The sequence below is a fragment of the Haliaeetus albicilla genome, unplaced genomic scaffold, assembly GCF_947461875.1.
Source record: "Haliaeetus albicilla unplaced genomic scaffold, bHalAlb1.1 scaffold_82, whole genome shotgun sequence".
Lineage (NCBI taxonomy): Eukaryota > Metazoa > Chordata > Aves > Accipitriformes > Accipitridae > Haliaeetus > Haliaeetus albicilla.
Window position 1 is genome coordinate 16,308 of NW_027212555.1, and position 19,484 is coordinate 35,791.

The 19,484-nt window shown below is 56.1% G+C and overlaps 1 protein-coding gene across 1 annotated transcript; it reads right to left on the minus strand.

Moving 5' to 3' along the window:
* Positions 1–235: 235 nt before the first annotated feature.
* LOC138684369 (la-related protein 7-like) lies at positions 236–9,540 on the minus strand (the record flags this gene model as incomplete). Its single annotated transcript, XM_069778054.1, is given in 4 exon segments — positions 236–656; positions 658–1,209; positions 1,842–1,936; positions 9,328–9,540. Coding segments are annotated over 4 exon segments (1,227 nt in total), but the record flags the coding sequence as incomplete, so codon positions are not given.
* Positions 9,541–19,484: the final 9,944 nt, after the last annotated feature.

Below are 19,484 nucleotides of genomic sequence, written 5' to 3' on the forward strand. Positions count from 1 at the left end.
TCCACACCAAAAAGACTTACCCCCCCAACTCTCCTTGAGCATGTGCTGTAAAAGAAAAGAACACTGTACCTTTAATTCCAAGCAGGGAAACTTTAGCCCAATGGAAACTGTGCGAGATAAGCGACTCCCAGTAATAGTTTTTGGAAGAACTTTGGAAATTGAATATGTATAACTGAACTGTATAAATTGCTTGCCCGTTTAGGCATGAGGGGTGCTGGCTTTGCGGATTACCACCTAGCCCCCATCTTTGCGTAAACAAGAACTGGAATAAAATACCTCTGCTCTGTGTTTATATTGGCATTTTGCACACCGGGTGAATGACCCCACTTTTGGGACAACAGTGGGGCAGGCAAAGCACCGCATCCCGCAGGCCGAGGGGCTCAGGCACCCACGTCGCTGCCGGAGGATTGCCGGCAAGAGGTTTGGCATCTGGAGAGGGGCTGCTGGGCCAGGGTGCCCAGGCACCCACCCCACTCCCCCAGCCGCAGCCACGAGTGCTCTCAGTGCTGGAGCAGAGGCCGTAGCAGCTGCCTGTGCCCAAGCCTGTCCCGAGCGGAGGGAAGACTTTGCTGGCGAGGAGCAATCCAGTGAAGGCATTGCTGAAATTGCTGGGCTTGAAGTTGCTGCCGGGCCAGGAGGGTGCCGAGGGGTCCTTGGGGTGGCAGCGCCTGGGCACCGTTCAACTCCGGGGAGCTGCAGAGCAGGGAGTCCCCGAGGCCGTTGGGGAAGGTCGCGGCCACCGCCTGCACTTTCCAACCCGGCTGGTCCATCAGCTCCTCCGCCACCTCCCTCTTGGCCCTGGCTGTCTTCTTGGAGCCCTTCCCGCAGAGCCGGACCACCCTGATGCTCTCACCACGCGGACAGCTCTGGTGGCCGAGGTCCTCAAGGCTCCTCAAGGCTGAAGCGCTCCCCAGGCTCTTGTACTCCACCAGTGCGCAGTGCTTGCTCAGCAGCTCAGGGAAGTCTGACGTGTATTTCCGCACATCCGAGGGCAGCTTGCGGCCCGGCCACAGGATGCGGATGGAGGCGATGGTGCCGAAGGGGCTGAACATCCTCGTGATGGTCTTGAGGAAATTCTTCTGGAGCAGCAGCAGCACGTCCTGCTCCAGGGTCAGCAGCTCCCAGGCCAGCAGCAGTCTGCTGGGGGGGACACTCAGCAGGGACTCGGGGATGGGGACCCATGATACCGAAAAGCCAGTCGAAGAAACTCTCTAAGACTCATTTTGGAGTTTTAGAAAGTAGGCATTCTTTATTGCAGCGCTGGATGCACGGGGGATAGTTCCACCTAGCACGCGTGCCACAGCTTCAGCACAAACAGGTTATATGGAGTAACCAATTACATATTAATCAGATTAGTATACATATACATAAAAATTATTGTAACTGAGTATCATAGTACTGCCTACATCTGATCACATGCAACGGTTCTTCATTTGAGTCAAAGGGCTGCTTTTGCGACCACCGATCCGTTTCAAATTCTGTTGGCTGACCTTCAAGTCTTGTTCGTCATCCTTGTTCTTTGATCTTGGAGCTTAACATGGTTTCAGTCATATATGGTCAGTTTCAATATTAATCTTATCTAATGTACAGGAACATCCAGTCATAAGAGCAAAGAACTGTAAAACTTAGGAGTAACTACCTCTACTAGTTAATTACTTGGCTACACTTCTGTCTCTTTTTTCAATCATAGTGTTAGTATAAGATTTCTAATAATTATTTACCAAATCTCACTTTTACAGTCACCTAGCAGCAAACCAGTTTCCACGGCTGGTACAAAATATTAAAACCAACAAATATTTAGACATACCATACAGAATGTATGGACATATGCTATCACCCACCGCCTCACTTTGGTGCCCTCCTCGTTCACCTCCAGCAGCTCTGAGAACCGCAGGGTGTAAAGCGTCAGCCACCAGTCATGCGTCAGGTATTTCACCTGAGGGACAGAGGGGGCCACTGTGTCACTGTGAGTCTCCCCAGGCAGGGACCACCCTAAACCCATCATCGAGGCAGGCTGCACCCCCATCAACCTGAGGTCATGGCAAGGCAATATCCCCCTTTCAGGATTTGTGGGAGAAGGCCGCCTGTGCTCCCGGACCATGGCAAGAAGACACAGCTTCCCTGTACATCACACCACCAGTGCTTCCCTGCAGTTTTTTAGTTAAGGCATGATCTCTCCCAGAGCAGCCTGGGGGAACCATGGGCAGAAGAGGTGAACCCAGCCCTGGGCTTGGGGTTTGAGGACCCCTCACCGCTTCCACAGCCACCCTCCCTGGGTGGAGAACTGCTGCAGCACGTTGAAGGCAGACAGCAGGGCCCAGCTCTGCACCACCAGCGCTTTGCCGGGACACAGGCAGCCTGAGCAGAGCCTGGACCTCCCCGAGCACCTCACCGCAGACAGCCAGAGCACACCCAGACACCCAGGCATCCTCCACGTGGAGGCCACTTCCCACCCCGGCTGGCCAACGCAACGGGCTGCCTACCTTCTTCAAGGACGTCAGCAGTTTGATGCTGACGAAGTCCATCTTGTTCTTCTGGACATGTTTCAGGTGAACTCTGCTCATTATAATACCAAAACACACCTCCACCCCCAAAGTTACCCACCTCCAAGGTGCAACCACCCCCCACTGAGCACGCGCTCTGAATTTTCTCTAGCGTATACCTTTAAAAGCAAACCGAGAGAACTTTATACCAATCAAAGGAAAGGTATGTGTGACTAGAGTCACTCAAGCTCCACCAAAAAACTCAGAAAACATAAAAGGGCTTAAGAGAGGAGAAATGTCAGGGAAGACACCATCACAGACAAGTCGGGAGGACATCGCTGACTTCTGGGATCAGTCGATGGGCTGAGCCTCTCTCCCCCCCGCCATAGGGTTGCCTATTGTGTGAGATTCGAACACTCGGCTGTACCGAGTGCTTCCCCGGGAAACTTAGAATTCTTTAGAGTTCTTTTCTTTCATCATTTAACGCGCCTGTAGGCGACTGTATTGTCACCTGCACGTGCTTTGCAGACAGTCTATTTATCACGGGCAATCCAAAAGCACCTGTACCGTTGCTTTAATAAACTGCGCTGCTCATTCATCTAGTCGTGATAATTTGTTAGCGCAACCAAACTCCCTAAGTCTGGTCATTCTCGTGCATTGAACGCAGCTAAGCCAGAGTGCAGTACGCTATTAAGGGCATCCCTCATCGTGATAGTTCAGCACATTGAACGCGACCACCCTTAGAGCGTCGAATTGGACATCACTCAGAAATTAAACCCAGCCGTCCCTAGCCCCTCTGACATCTGAGGATAAGCTGGAACGCAAGGCGGTTTATTTTCTGCCAAACTTCTGGACTCAGTAACGCCACACAGCCCCCGGGGCCGGCGCCCCAAAGGCCTTCCTCCGAAGGATGCTGGGCCGAGGGGCGGCGGGCAGCGCTGCGCACGGGGGGCCCCCTCACACCACCCCCCCGTGTCGCAGTGCCACCACCCGGCAACGCAGCAGTCACAATGCCCCGGGGCACTATAAAAGGGGCAGCCGCCCCTGTCCCACTGCCAGTCTGCCTGGCAGGCGGCCCAGAGACATCCCAGAGGAAGTCTGTGAGGAGCCGCTGGAATTACTTGCCGGGCGCTGAGGGAGGAAGACCGGAGGCTGCACCAGGCTGCTGGAGACGAGAAGAACCACCAAGCCCTGGAGGTGCCCGAGGCCATCAGGCTTTTTTGGATGGAGAGCTGTGGCAAGACCAAGGGAATGCCTTCTTGAGGAGCACTGCAGAGCTCGCCGTCCTCACTCCCTGCGGAACCAGTGGCAGCAGCCGTAAGAAGTGGGATGCAGAGATGTTGCCAGGGCTCCCAGTGCTTTGGAGCACCCGCTGGTGGCCCGAAGGCGTGGGAAGGATTCTTGCCCCCAAGGTCGATCAGGCCGGGGGCACTTGGCCACTCTCGGAAGCCCCGAGGTGGCTCCAGGTTCAGGGAGAACAGGGCTTGGGCATCCCCTGGGGGGCGTGACCAGCCTGCGGGACCAGGAGGCAGGTCTTGCTCACACGTGCTCAGGGAATAGCCGATCGCCAGCTCTGGGGTCAGGAAGGAATTTTCCCCCGGCGCAGATTGGCACTGGGCCCCGGGGGTTTTTTGCCTTCCTCTGCAGCACTGAGCAGGACCACTTGTCAGGGCTCCTCCGGTCCATTTTGGCTAGGTTACTGCCTGCTGCTCGTGCAAGATCTTGGGTAGCAGCCCCAGACTCCTAAAAGGAAGCTACCCTTGAGGTTTTTTCTTTTTTGGAGGAAGCTCTCCCCTTTGGGATCCACCTGTGACTCCTCCCAGGCATCTCCCAGAGCCTTTTGGCCTTTTCATAGCTATCTTTTCTTAGGATCTTAGGTCCGTAAAGCAGAGGCCAAAAGATTCTGGGAGATGCCTGGGAGGAGTCTCGGGTGGATCCCGGAGGAAAGAGCTTCCTCCAAAGGAGAAAAATCATCCGGGGTAGCCTCATTAGACAAGTCTGGGGCTGCTACCTGGGATCTCAGGTCCTTATAAGAAAAGGCCAAAAGACTCTAGGAGACGCCTGGAAGGAGTCACAGGGGGATCCCGGAGGGCAGAGGTTCCTCCAAAAAAGAAAAAAACCTCAAAGGTAGCTTCCTTGGAGGAGTCTGGGGCTTCTACCTGAGACCTTAGGTAGGTAAAGCAGAGGACAGAAGACTCTAGGAGATGCCTGGGAGGAGTCTCAGGTGGCTGTCGGAGTTGAGAGATTTCTCTACAGGAGAAAAAAAATGTCTTGAGCTACTTACTTGGAGGAGTCTGGGGCAGGTAGCTGGGATCTCCAGTCCCGAACACAGAGGTCAAAACATTCTGGGAGACGCCTGGGAGGAGTCTTGGGTCAATCCTGGAGGAGAGAGCTTCCTGCAAAAGAGAAGAATCATCTTGGGTAGCTTCCCTGGAGGAGTCTGGGGCTGCTACCTGAGATCTTAGGTACGTAAAGCAGAGGCCAAAAGACTCTAGGAGGTGCCTGGGAGGAGTCTCAGGTGGCTGTCGGAGTTGAGAGATTTCTCTACAGGAGAAAAAAAATGTCTTGAGCTACTTACTTGGAGGAGTCTGGGGCAGGCAGCTGGGATCTCCGGTCCCGAACGCAGAGGTCAAAACACTCTGGGAGATGCCTGGGAGGAGTCTTGGGTCGATCCCAGAGGAGAGAGCTTCCTGCAAAGGAGAAAAATCGTCTTGGGTAGCTTCCTTGGAATAGTCTGGGGCTGCTACCTGAGGCGTTAGGTAGGTAAAGCAGAGGCTAAAAGACTCTGGGAGATGCCTGGGAGGAGTCTCGGGTGCATCCCGAAGAGGAGAGCTTCCTCCAAAGGAGCAAAATCATCTTGGGTAGCGGCCTTGACAAAATCTGGGGCTGGGCATCCCCTGGGAGGCGTGACCAGCCTGCGGGACCAGGGGGCAGGTCTTGCTCACGTGCTCAGGGAATAGCCGATCGCCAGCTCTGGGGTCAGGAAGGAATTTTCCCCCGGCGCAGATTGGCACTGGGCCCCGGGGGTTTTTTGCCTTCCTCTGCAGCACTGAGCAGGACCACTTGCCAGGGCTCCTCCGGTCCATTTTGGCTAGGTTACTGCCTGCTGCTCGTGCACCACGAAGATGGCCTCTCGTGCCCTGCAGCTAGGGGGAGGAAGGCTTTTTTTCCCCCACGGTGGGCTAGCAAGTGTCCCCGGGGGTTTTTTGCCTTCCTCTGCAGCACTGAGCACGGCCCCTCGCCAGGGCTCCTTTGGGCCGTTGTGGCTAGGTGCCCGCTGCTCGTGCTCCACGAAGGTGGCCCTCGTGCCCCGCATCCGGGGGGAGGAAGCTTTCGGACTCCCAGGCCGGGCTCCAAGGGATGCTCCCGGGGGTTGCTTCTTGTCCTCTGTAGCACTGAGCACAGCCCCTTGTCAGGGCTCCTCTGGGCCCTTTCGCCTAGCTCCCTGCCTGCTGCTCTTGCACCTCCAAGGCACCGCTCGTGCCCTGCCTCTCTCGGGCTCTCTTGCCCAGTGCAAGTCTGGAGCGGGAGCGGGAGCGAGCTCTGCTCTTCCCTTAGCTCCATTTCCCCAGGGCTTATGGCTTGGGCAAAACAGCCTGTGCTTGGAAGGGCTCCAGGCTTGCTGCCCCATCACGAGCTGCCACTTTTCACCTCTCCCTGCACGCAAATCAAGCGCAGGGCCGGCACGAGAGCGCCTTTTGTGCATCGTTGGCCAAGAAGCACAGCGGCGGAGCAAGTTGCCGAACGCAAAAATACGCTTTTCACCTCTACCTGTCATACTTTGGAAAATACCCCACGGTACCACACACCTCCTCCTCCTCCTCCTCCTCCTTCTTCTTCTTTTGTGTGTGGTCGGTCCTGATCCTCATTCTGCATGTTCTCACTCTTCAGGAAACAGGGACTGCTTGGCCTGTATTTCTCCTGCTACTTTCTGTAGCTCTGGGACTTGCCTTTGCCAGGCTGCAAAGGATGTTTTCTCAAGCTCAACTGAAGAATGCATCAGCCTGCTCCTGGCTACACAGGCACATTGTGTTAAGGCTTGTGAGCATCAGCTCTGAAACAGACTCAGAAAAATAAAAATAATAGCCTGTTTCCACTTGCAACCTTTGTGTTATGTGTCCTTCAAAGTGGTTCTGGAGCTGAAACCCCCCTGGCGTTTCAGGCAAATAACAGTCTCGTTGGTATTTGACTCATGGTGAGCACAGGGAACAGAGCAGAGTAGAACAGAACAGAATAGAATGGAATAGTTCAGCTGGAAGGAACCTACAACCATCATCTAGTCCAATTACCTGACCGTTTCAGGGCTGACCAAAAGTTCAAGCATGGTATTAAGGGCATTGTCCAAATGCCTCTTCAACACTGACAGGCACGGGGCATCCACCACCTCTCCAGGAAGCCTGTTTCAGGGTGTGACCACCCTCTTGGCAAAGAAATGTCTCCTCACGTCAAGTCCAAACCTCCCCTGACAGTGTGGTAGCAAATGTCCCTTGGTGCCTCGGTAAGGAATGGTGAGGAAACCGTGCATGCTCTCTACATCTCTGCAGAGTTCCTGCAGAGGGAACCAAACCCCTGTCTTTCACCTCTGGCATCACCACAACCAAAGGAATGTCTGTGGCCTACATGCCCTTATTTACATAGTCTGAAGGTACAGATCCATTTTGGCACCAACGCACAAAATGGCAAGGAGACTACCTCTCTTAATCTCTCAGTACTCAAAATACTAAATCCTAAAGGAAAAGGAGACTTGCCAGGGTTTGAGGTAAGATCCGAACATCTTCCCACAAACCGAGGTAGGCAAAGAACTCTCAGAAAGGTTCAAGTCACAGGTGAGCTGTGGAAGTTTCACCCATGGCTGAAGCGCCTTTGGTATCCCATATAAACACGGCCAACGCGTGTGTTTAATAGAAAGGCTGCGCAGCTGGGTTTCAGTGGGACAAGGGGATGTGACGGCAATAGCAGCAATGGGCTATTTTGACAGTTTGGAAGAGCTGTCTGTCCTTTGCCTGGCTGGGCTTTGGTCACGGATCCAAATGGTCCACGTCTGAATACGACCAACCTTTCCTTCCACCACACCGGGGTCACCTCCGCGCACTTGTTTCTCAAAGCCTGGCTTACTTCCGTGGCGGGCTCTTGGCACCCACCATCCCAACCTATGGCTCTGGTTACACTTTGGCTTGCCTCCAGGCTGCCGCTGCCGAAATCACCCCGCTTACGCCCCACGAAAAGGGGTTGTGTCCAGCCACATCAAGTCCCTGCTCCTCCTGGCTGCGGGGCTGCATAGGCTTTAGCTCTGGCGCAGAGAGGGGACGGCTAATAGGGGCGGTCTCTGCGCTGCACGCTTGGTTCCTGCCGTGGCCCGAGAGAAGAGGAACAGCACCAGGCTTCTCCTTGCGAGCCGAGTGGCAGAGCAGGCGCCAGGGACACCCAGCAGCTGGGCCCAGGGCATGGCCGCCAAGGGCAGGGAGAGACCCCCGGGCCTCCTGGGTACAGCGACAGCCCGTGGAATGATTGCTGGATGGAGGTGACTTGTCGGTATGACACACGCACCCCCCGCCCCTCAAGGGAAGGTGAACCTCCAGGGAGGAACGCAGTGCACACGTCAAGAATCGGTTCCGTGGTAACTCCCTAAGCAACGTGACCTGCAACTTTAGACCTCAGCAACACCAGGGGAGCTTGGTACGCTGACTCTGAAAAGGAACACAGAGGGTGGAGCGGAGCCGAGACCCCGCGGCCAGGCTCGGTGATCGCAGGGGTAGGCAACCGGAACGATCGGAACGAGAACGCTTGGTCCCTGCATTGAATCCACTGAAGCAAGGAGGTAAAATAACGGCGGTTCTGTCGAGCTAACGCCCTACACTTCTGGTTTCTATCACACGTGCCCACTTCTGGGGTACTCACACGCAACAGCAGGTCCTTTGGGTGAACTTTGCTCATTACAAAACCAAAACACACCTCCACCCCCAAAGTTACCCACCTCCAAGGTGCGACCGCCCCCCACTGAGCACGCGCTCTGAATTTTCTCTAGCATACACCTTTAAAAGCAAAGCGAGAGAACTTTATACCAATCAAAGGAAAGGTATGTGTGACTAGAGTCACTCAAGCTCCACCAAAAAACTCAGAAGACATAAAAGGGCTTAAGAGAGGAGAAATGCCAGGGAAGACACCATCACAGACAAGTCGGGAGGACATCGCTGACTTCTGGGATCAGTCGATGGGCTGAGCCTCTCTCCCCCCCGCCATAGGGATGCCTACTGTGTGAGATTCGAACACTCGGCTATACTGAGTGCTTCCCTGGGAAACTTAGAATTCTTTAGAGCTCTTTTCTTTCATCATTTAACGCGCCTGTAGGCAACGGTATTGTCACCTGCATGTGCTTTGCAGACAGTCTATTTATCACGGGCAATCCAAAAGCACCTGTACCGTTGCTTTAATAAACTGCGCTGCTCATTCATCTAGTCGTGATGGAAAACAAAAGAAAAGAGAAAGCCCCAAACCCAAATGTAAAGGAGCCTCAGCGCCGGAGGACGAGCTCTCCTCTCTCAAAGCAGCCTGGGGGAACCACGGGCAGAAGAGGTGAACCCAGCCCTGGGCTTGGGGTTTGAGGACCCCTCACCGCTTCCCCAGCCACCCTCCCTGGGTGGAGAACTGCTGCAGCACGTTGAAGGCAGACAGCAGGGCCCAGCTCTGCACCACCAGCGCTTTGCCGGGACACAGGCAGCCTGAGCAGAGCCTGGACCTCCCCGAGCACCTCACCGCAGACAGCCAGAGCACACCCAGACACCCAGGCATCCTCCACGTGGAGGCCACTTCCCACTCCGGCTGGCCAACGCAACGGGCTGCCTACCTTCTTCAAGGACATCAGCAGTTTGATGCTGACGAAGCCCATCTTGTTCTTCTGGACATGTTTCAGGAGGAAAGCATCCTTGGCCAGGTTCTCGTCAGAGAGGCGGAATTCCACCTGGGACGCAACCCTCCTGACCAGCTGCTGGTCAGGGACAGAGTAGCTGCAGTCCAAGAGATCAGCCCCCAGAACATCGCTCGCATCGCAGAAGCTCCCGGCAAAGCAGCAGGGACACGGGTGTGACTTGGTGGCCTTTGGGATGTGCAGCACTGCCCGGTCCCAGCCACAGCGGTGCAGATGGCAGAGTGTTGAGGAGCGGGGTGGCTCAGCTGCGCTCTGAAATGAAACGGAGTTTTATGGTTTTAGAAGCGCGCTTGCCTTCACGCCCCCAGCATCGGTCCCTGCCACAAGTTACGCAGCAGATGGCCTTGCGCAATCTTGCAGCCAGAGGTGCCTCACCAACAGAGCGCCATCTCTTTAATTAACAGGATACAGGCCAGGAGAGATCTTTGGCCTCCGGTTCACGGCAGTTGTCCCGACTCCCCCAGGCCACACACTGTTCACACAGCGGGAGCGAGAGGCCTGTGTCCTTGGTACCAGGGGGTCCTTGCTAGTGCCGAATCCTCCAAGCACGAGGAGGGGATGTACTAACCCCATCCCTGGGGTCCCATAGAGCGCAAACAGCCCCAGCGCCCCGACACCGGACGTTGGGCAGAATCCAGTCCTTTTCTGGGAGCACGCGGCGGCGGGTACCGTCTCCTCCTGGGTGTCACGCACCCAGGGAAAGCGCCGCCCCCTCCGAGGGGGATCCAGAGCTGCTGCTTTTCCCATCAGGAGACTAAAAGACCTGACAGCACTACTGGAGCGAGGGCTGGGGGAAAGCGTGCCACCGAGCGACACCGCGTGACCTTCCTTCGCGCCCTCGAGGTCCTTTTTCCTATTTCTGCCTCGCTCCGGTCAACGCAGCGAACAGAAGCACGGGCAACAGTCGCAAACGCATTTGCCATCTGGCGCAAGGAGGCTGCGGCTGCAGCTTGGTCCCCGCTCGGCTCGGCTGAATCAACTTGTTCTTCTTCCCCCACCGGAAAAATACTGTTGAAAGCAAAGAGGATTTGCACCCGCAGACCCTGAGAGCCGCCTGTAGGCCCCGGGGGCACCCCAGCCTCCCTTAACCCTTTCCCTCCCCAGGAGGAGCTGGGGAGGCTCTTGGGGGTGGGGCGGAACACAGGGAGCCCCCGCATTCCTTCCGGGGAGACGCCAAAGAGTCCTTGGCAGCCAACAGCCAGAAGGGACCATGGCGCGGCCACCAGTGCAGCTCCCACTGCCTGGGCCCTGGGGCCCCCCGGCACCCCAGCTTTTCCAGCCATTCGTGCTCCCCAAAAACTTCTACCCTCAAGGTAGGGACTGACCCCAAGCCCTGCAGCCCAGGGATGCTCTTGGGGGGCAAGAGCAGAGGTGACCGCCGGCCATCGCTCCTCTCTCTCTTAGGCTCAGCCAACCTGTGCTGCCTGCCCGCGCGGGAGCAGCCCTTCCCTGCAGCCCGGCCACCCCAGGCCCCCCAGGCACCACCAGCAGGTATGGCACCCCAGTCTGCTCTGGCACCTTCCCCATCCCCATCACACCCATTCCCCTGGCACTTTTCTCATGGGGGTTCAGCAAGCCCCGGTGAGCATCCTTGCCCTCGCCTGGGTGACGCATGCCCAGGAAAGCCCATCTGCAGAGAATTTCCCAAATATTTGGGGCCACCTCTCCCATTTCACCTCCTAGATACGAGTCTCCTCCCCGATTTGCAACCCCGTCCCACCGGCACAGCAGCTCACCCCGTGGGGATCGCCCCGGCCACAAGCTCCCCACGCCCCTGGCCCAGAGCTGGGGGATGTCGGCCATCGGGGCCGGTTCGGCGGGTGCCCCTGGAGAGTCCCCCTGCCCCAGCACGGCTCCCCCTCACCCACACAGGGCTGCAGAGAGCTCCATGTGGCTGCCTCTTCGACCCCCGCGTCTTCCGCATCCAGTGGACAACCACCCACCTGCCTCCGCCGGCCACCGCCACGCTCGGCCAAGGCGCCGCTTCTCTGCCAGGTGCTGCCCTGTGGGGTCCCGGGGGCTGCGGGGCCCCCCTGGCCTGGACAGCCCCAGGGACCCCCCAGGGCCAACCACAATACCTCGCACCCTGTGAAAATCAGAGGAGTGGCGTGGCCCCAGCCCCTCTGGAGCTGCCACTGTCCATCCCCAGCTACCAGCACATCGAGGGGCAGCTGGCACAGATCAACATCCCCAGCACGGCCACCCCTGTGGGGGCACCCCTGGGCAGCGATGTCCCCCCCAGCCCCTGCGCTGCCAGCCACAACCAAGCCGTTGGGGACACTGCAGGCGACCTTGCAGTGTCCGAGGAGATGCTCCTGGAAGAGGCCCTAAGGCTCTTCAGTTGCTCCCTGGATGGAGTGGGGGTCAGCCAGGATGGTCCCAGCAGCAGCCCCATGTCTGGGGACCCTGCTGGCACCAGCGGAGCGGAGAGAGGGATGGCCCCAGCCCCCCCAGCGATGCCAACACCCATCCCCAGCTACGAGAACATCGAGGGGCCGTTGGCCAAGATCAACACCTGTGGCATGGCCACCCCTGTGGGGGCACGCCCAGGCAGTGACGTCCCCCCCAGCCCCTGTGCTGACCCCCACAATCAAGCCCTTGGGGAGCCTGTAGGTGAACTTGCAGCGTCTGAGAAAGTGCCTCTGCAAGAGGCCCTAGTGCTCTTTGGTTGCTCCCCGGATGGAGTTGGCGTCAGCCAGCATGCTCCCAGCAGGAGCTCCATGCCCGGGGACGCTGGTGGCACCGGTGCAGCCACCCCCCACCGCGACTTCAGCTCGCTCTTGCTGCCTGAGGAGATGCTCACCCCTGACTACTGCATCCCCGAGCTCAGCGACGCCATGCTGAGCCTCAAAATAGTCAACGGCGGCGGGATGGAGCCCCAGGAGCCGTGGCAGGATGCGGGGATGGACCTGCCACCATCCCCACCTGCCATGGCAGGCAAGCGGAGGAAGAGGCAGGCGCAGAGCTCCTTGCCAATGCCACCCAGCAAGCGCAGGGCTCTTGCGGCCAACGTGGGGGTGCGAGGCGGGGGCGGGGATTAGACAGGGGTGAGAGGGATGGAGATGGGGGGAGTGGGGGATGGAAGAGGAGGGGGGGTACTTGTTGAAGGGGGGGCCGGGGAGGGGGGTAGGGAGGGGTTAGACCAGCTTGGATGGGACCTTTCCTCTTGTCTTTTCAATTAAAAGCTCCTTCTCCAGAACCGCTCCGTGCCTGTGTGGGAGGGGGAGGGAGAGCAGGGGGCACCAAGAAACAGCACCCAAGAGGTGCAAAAGCCCCGCTGAGCCCCAGATCCGAGCCGGGGAAAGCCCCGAGGGGAACCGAGCCACCCCCAGGGCCGAGTCACCACCAGCGGGGCAGGCAACGGTGGGGCGGGACGCGGACGACTCCCCTCTCCCCTTCCCCAGGGGGAGCAGCCCTTTGGTGGGGAAGCCAGGACAGACAGCTCCCTGCAGGACTCACGGACACGGCCCCACGCAGAAAGCAGCACAGAGCCCCTGCGACAAGGACAGACCTCGGGGGCCGGGGGGACACGGGCACACACGACAGCAAGGGCTGCAAGGCCTTCGTCTTGAACACCACCAGCGTCCCCTCCAGCGGGGACAGGGCTCGGTGCAAAGCCCTTCAAAGCCTCAAGACCATCACGGCCTTCCTCGGGTCCCACTGACCTCAGCCCCGGAGAGCCCAGCTTTGCCTCACTGACACAGCAAAATAACCCCAAATCACCCCAAGAATGGCGAGGGAGGGAGCTGCAGGCCACGCAGGGACCCTCCTCCCCTTGTCTGGCTGCACCTTGGGCAGCTGCAAGACCATGAAGGGGAGAGAAAAAATCAGAAGGAAAAAAAAAAAAAAAATCACTGCACCGGCCAGAAAGTGCCTGGAAACTTCATCCCTCTTTATTGCCCATTTCCCATGCGAGCTCCACGACCTGGGAGCAACGCAGCCAACGGCACCTTCGAGAACCAGACTCACAGCCTGCTGCAGCTGACCCTGCTCGCGCAGCTGAGGTGGGCTGGATGATCTCTAGAGGTCCCTTTCAGCATCCATTCTGTGCTGCTGTGACTATGTCTCCGCCGTGGTTTAACCCCAGCCAGCAACTAAGCACCACGCAGCCGCTCACTCACTCCCCCCCATCCAGTGGGATGGGGGAGAAAATCTGGAAAAAGAAGTAAAACTCGTGGGTTGAGATAAGAATGGTTTAATAGAACAGAAAAGGAGAAACTAATAATGATAACACTAATGAAATGACAACAGCAATAATAAAAGGATTGGAATGTACAAATGATGCGCAGTGCAATCGCTCACCACCTGCCGATCGACACCCAGCTAGTCCCCGAGCAGCGATTCCCCCCCCACACTCCTCAGTTCCTATACTAGATGGGACGTCGCATAGTATGGAATACCCTGTTGGCCAGTTTGGGTCAGGTGCCCTGGCTGTGTCCTGTGCCAACTTCTTGTGCCCCTCCAGCTTTCTCGCTGGACAACCTCGCAGGGGCCGCAGAAAGGCAGGTGTAAAGCCAGAGAGGCTTGCAGTGTACCAAATACGAACGCCAAAGCCCACAAAACCGTGGCAAGGGTGAGGCGCAGCCTCCAGATCATGATGAGGGCATAGCGCGGGGGGCGGCAGATTGCCACGTAGCGAACATAAGACATCACGGCCAGCAGCACGCACGCTGTAAGTGCAAAGATTAAATAAAGATGGATCTGTGCCCCACACCCAGCAACGGAGAGGGTTCTGCCTTGTCCAAGGAGGCTCCTTAGCATACGGGGGACATTGCTGGAGGCATAGCAGATGTCCCCAATGGAGAGGTGGCAGAGGAAGAAGTACACGGGGCTGTGGAGGCAGTAGTCCAGGCAGATAAGCAGAAAGACAAGTGCGTTTCCCATCAGAGTGGCAGAGCAGAGGGCAGAGAAAAGGCCAAAGAGGCAGCGCTGCAGGGCTGGGGTGCTGCAGAACCCCAGGACGACGAATTCTGTGACAGTCGTTTCATTCTGCACGCTGTGCTGGAGGTGAGGCAGCACAAACTGCGACCACGGAGTTCTGGAAGCGAAGGAGCAAGGAAAAGGAAAGAAAAAGGAGAGTTTTCCTAAGAATGTTGTGTCCTTCTTTACTCTTTACGCTGCAGCTCCCTTCTCCCTGTTTTTCCCTCTGACTCCAGTGAAAGGTGCGTACCACCCTCCCCATGCTGAGCGACGCACATCTGAATTGCAAGCTCCAATCTCTCTGCAAACTTTGAGCAGTTTGACCAATCTCGCACAACTTTGCTGCCTAGCTTGCCCTTGAAGTCCTTCTTTTCCTGGGTTGGGTTTGGGTTTTTTTTGCAGGGGGTGGGGAGGGGCAGGGTGTGGTGTCGCTGTTGGAGAAGATAAGATGATGAAGATTGCAGGTGTCGATTAAGGTGAAGTCAGAACAACTTCAAAGCAGCTATTTTAAATTAAGTCCATATTAAAAGGAATGCACAGTTCACAGAATAATTCCAGTTTTACCATTAAACCAACCAGCGTTTCCAAGCCACTGCTGTGTCCTCTTTACCTTCGTGAAATGCATTCCTATTGAATCCTGCAGTTGCTTGATCCAACTCCCCTTCCCAGCAGGGAGGCTACTGCAGGCCCGGGAAGGTCAGGCAGAACGTCACCTTGGTTCCTGCTGTGCAGCTGCTCGCCGTTACCAGTTTCGCAGGGTGCTGGTCAAGGTCCCTGGGCATCCCCTGGCACTTGTCTCCACGCGGCTCTCTGGTCTCCAAGATCTTCCGCCACTTCCAGGATATTTCCTCCAGCCAGGATCTTCACCTTTTCCTTCCTGGGTCCCTTTCTTCTCTTCAAGATCCCTTCTTCTTGCTGGGAACCCTTCTTTTTGCCACCACCTCTTCTTTCTGGAACCCCACGCCCCCACTTTTCCCAATCTAAGTTGTCTATGTGAGCAGTACGAGGCCTGATCAGCCTCCGAATTAAGGCTTCTGGCTCCTAGCTCTGTATTAACTGTAGGATTCGGGACATGCCACTTTTGCTTATTCCAGGTGTTACCCAAATTTACAACCAGCCCACGCTGGCTGCGTGTAGCAAGAAGCAGGCTTCTGCTTGACAGCTCAGAATTCAGTTTCAGACATTCACACGCACAGACCTTGCCACACACGTGCACCCCGTCACGTCTTGCCTGGTAACCTTCACAGTTTGAGCCAGTTTTTTGTCTACGGCCGGGCTTCAGAGGCAGGGCATGGCCACAGAAGCGCATCCCCCCCGTCAGTCTGTGAGCTGAGCAAGGGAGAGTCAATACTTGTCTGGTGAGCCTCATACCCAGGCAATGTGGGCGATCCCTCTCCTGCGACAGCCCTGGCAAAAGCCACAGCAGGGTGCTCCCTTGCCTCTGCCTAGGTCACTGGGGTTCCCCTGCCTGCCATTGCTCCTTTGTCCTCCTCTGTGTTTGTGGAGATGAACCTTCAACCACACAACCTAACACCTACAACGCCGGGAAAAAGAGAGGCTGCAGAGGGTCCAGCGGGGAAGGTCGCCGATGTACAATGCTCTTTGTGAGAGGCAGCACACCCAGCTCACCTCCTTGCTCCTGAGCTGCTCTATCGGAAGCACTGCGTGCAGGACGCTCTGCTCAACAGGCTGTGTCTGTCTCTGACTGCCTTGTCCTTGCTACAGCACCGTGTGCTGGGGGAACGCCACGGAGAGCAAGGAGGACGCTCTTTCCCCAGGAGCAACGGAGGGTGCTCAGCTGAGTGCTGCTGCAGGGGCCAAGGTGGAGCAGGCAGGCAGGGAGGGGAAGGCAGGAACGAGGGAGCTGGGAGTAACCGGCCAGTCTGGGAGATGCCTGAGAGGCTCGAGAACCCTGTAAGCACAGGACAAGCTTAGAGGAGGAGGTTCAACGTGAGGCCCTGTGCTTAACCATCCCCTCCAGATCTGGACCTTCTCTGGTTCCCGAGTTACCGTGCAGTTTAACAGCCTGGTGCAGAGATCCTGACTGGGAGATCACTGTACCTCCAGGAGTTAGGGATCCACCTAACAGTTAACCTGAGCGGGTGCAGGTCTGTGCCGCGCTGTACCTACAGCGTGGCCTTCAGGCTGTGTCCCTACACATGTCCCTTGGCCGCAGGATAAACGGAGCTGGTTGACTGTAACAGAGGAGCCTCCAGGCAGCTCCTGCTTGGTACCAGCGATTACGCCACCTGCGCGGCCCTGCCGTTATCTAAAGTACAGCAAGAAGTCCGCGCGTGAACATCCTTTACGCATAGAGTTGTTTTCTTCTAAGAAAAGTTGTATAACACCGTGAATGACCAAAAGGAGGAACTTCTCCACAGGCAGGATCTGTACAGTGTGCCAAGGGAAAATCCATCTGGGGTCTGCCCAATGCTGCATGAACGCAGGGTCCCCAGCATCTGAAGGGACCTAAGATTTACTTGCTACCTAGATGCCTCTTCTTGCTGCCTGTACGCCTTCTTCCTGGCTACCTCGCCTCCCAAGATCTTGCCCACCCTCCGCCTACTGGGGAGGGGGGGAATGTTAGAGAGACAGCCTCGATGCTGTGCCAGCACTGCTCAGCCATGGCCAAAACACTGCTGTGTTATCAACAGCTTTCTAGCTACCAGTACAGAGCACAGCACTACGAGGGCTGCTGTGGGGTAAAGGAACTCCAACTCAGCCAGACCAAATACAGAAGGAAAGTGGAGGAACAACAGAGGGGGCAGCCCAGGGACACAGAGCCCCAGGTCTCATCTGGCCGCTCCTGTGACCATACGGTGTATTCAAAATCAAATACCTGAAGTGCTCCCTTAGATGCAGTTTACAGCCCGGGGACAAGAAGGTGGCAGTTCTGCATTTTGCAGCTTCCAGGCTGATGGCAGAGCCAAAGCAAAAAAAAAAAGAAACCAAACCAAACCAAACCAAGAGAGGTAAAACTGGAGCGCAGGGAGCAAATGCTTTTCTTTCACCTTAGGCCAACTGCTCAGACGCTCTCTATGCTGCCCTGCCACAGAGGGCATCCCTCTCGTACCAGTAAGAGACATAAGAGTGAATTAAAGCCAGGACCCCAAACCAGAACAAAAACCCGGTCGTGATGAAGAAGAAAGTGGAGAATGCATCAAATATAGCAGAAAATTATTTTGGACGTTCCCAGTTTACATTTGGAAAAAAGAGAAAAAAAAAAAGAAGAGGAATTAGGTATTAAAAGAGCAGCACTGAATGATAAAGCAGTAGCAGTCCCTCTACCACTACAAACCCACACCCCCACACGCACGTACGCACGCAGACTTAACACCACCAAACTCCCATTGACTGTGACGTTCACCTCAGCTTGCTGGTCTAGAGATACTGAATGCCTGGAGCACACCAAGGATAACTGAAAACGTCTGCATGGCTTTAATGGGAATCCTCCAACTGAAACAAAGCGCTTTCTCCCTCCGTCTCCGTTGGCACATCCCCAAGTCACGCTCTCACTCCTCTCCTTCAAAGTCAAGATTCCTAAACGTGAAAAGCGGGAGTGGGGAAAGGCGAAGGGAAGAGAAAAAGAGGGAGAGCATCATCAGTGGAAGACCTGCCAGCTGCTGCTGATTCAGCCCTGTTCGGGGGACCACCCCAGCAGAGAGGAGCTGGTTTGCATGCCACGGTCCTCACTGCCTGTTCCCAGGGACAGGCCGTTTGCTCAGCCTTGCCGGCCAAAGCGTGGGAAAAGCGTAGGCATGCGCCGTCGCTTGCAGAGGAGCACGGTCACGTTCACGTGCAATCCTTTACCTTTTTCCTCCCTGGATTCAAAGGGTTTCTGTCTTCAAAGTGAGAGCCTTCCATACGGTCGTTTGTGACATTTCATCCAGGGTAATAATCTCAGAAGGATCAGTCCTGCAATAAATATTTTACATAGCAATCCGTGATTATGGGAACTGATGCCACCAAGGGCATTAGCATCAGCAAGAGGAACAGCGGAGCCCCGAGAATCAAAGCTCCGCATAAGCGTGGGAGGTTTTGCTGGATGAGGAGTTTTGGGAGGCAAGCCGGGGAGCTGCAGAGCAACAGCTCTGTGCAAAGGCTCTTGCTGGGGTTTAGCCCCAGTCCGGGTTCCCAAGCCACTGCTGGTACAGATCACGCCTGCAACTCCTCATGTGTAAGCATGAGGATCTCCAGCTACCGTAAAGGCACTGATGATGCAAGCTTTGGGGGTCAAACGCGAGTGCTGCAGCCACTCTGCTTGGGGTCAGAGCCCTGCGATCACCTCCTGCAGCCCTGCCCCCGAATTTGATTTTCCCACCAAGCTGCCTGCTGGTTTCCGTGGGATGCCCCACAAAGAGGCAAGTGGAGAAAACTCTGCCAAACACCTTCAAGCTAATCTTGCCGGGGGTCCTGGCGCTTGGTGGGGCTTTACCTGTCACTGCCTTGCTTTGGGATATCCACGTCACTGGTCTTCCCCACGTTCAGCTGAACTGAACTTGCAGCAGTAGCAGCTTCCATCGCCCTCCTGGACTCCTGATGTTAAAAAGGGACAAATCACGTTCTCTGTCTTTGGTCAAAGTGGAGATAAGCTGAATGCCCAGCACAAACTTAGCAGTCTGCCCTCCCCTTCTGCCCCTTGGCAGCTATAGGTATTAGTGCAGCAGGGGAGAAACCGTTCACTCCAAAGATTTCAGGGCAGGGGGATTGTGTGTTCAAAACACGATTATGAGCAAATCTTGCCAGCAGCAGCAGCAGCAGCAGCAGCAGCATCACCATCTAATAATAATCATCATAATGATAATGACCTTTGTGAAAAACAACTCGTTTTAAAAATTACACCTGTATTCAACTGTTCAGCTCACTGCTACTTGAGGAAACAAAGGTTACAACGTGGGATCCAGGCTATTGGGATCTATTTCGACTGAGTGCTGATCTTCCCCCAACGTTTCCAGACAAGCTGTAAGAGAAACAGGCAATCTCACAGCCCGACGGAGATGTCCAGCCCCGAGGACCCAGCAAGCCTTACCTCTTCTTCTTCTTCTCCGGCTTCATTTCTGGCATCGTCCAACTTCTTCTTCCTTTCTGGCATAAGGTCATCCAGAAAGCCGAGCTCTCGCTTTGAGAAGCAGAAATCCATCGCTTTCCGGACAAAG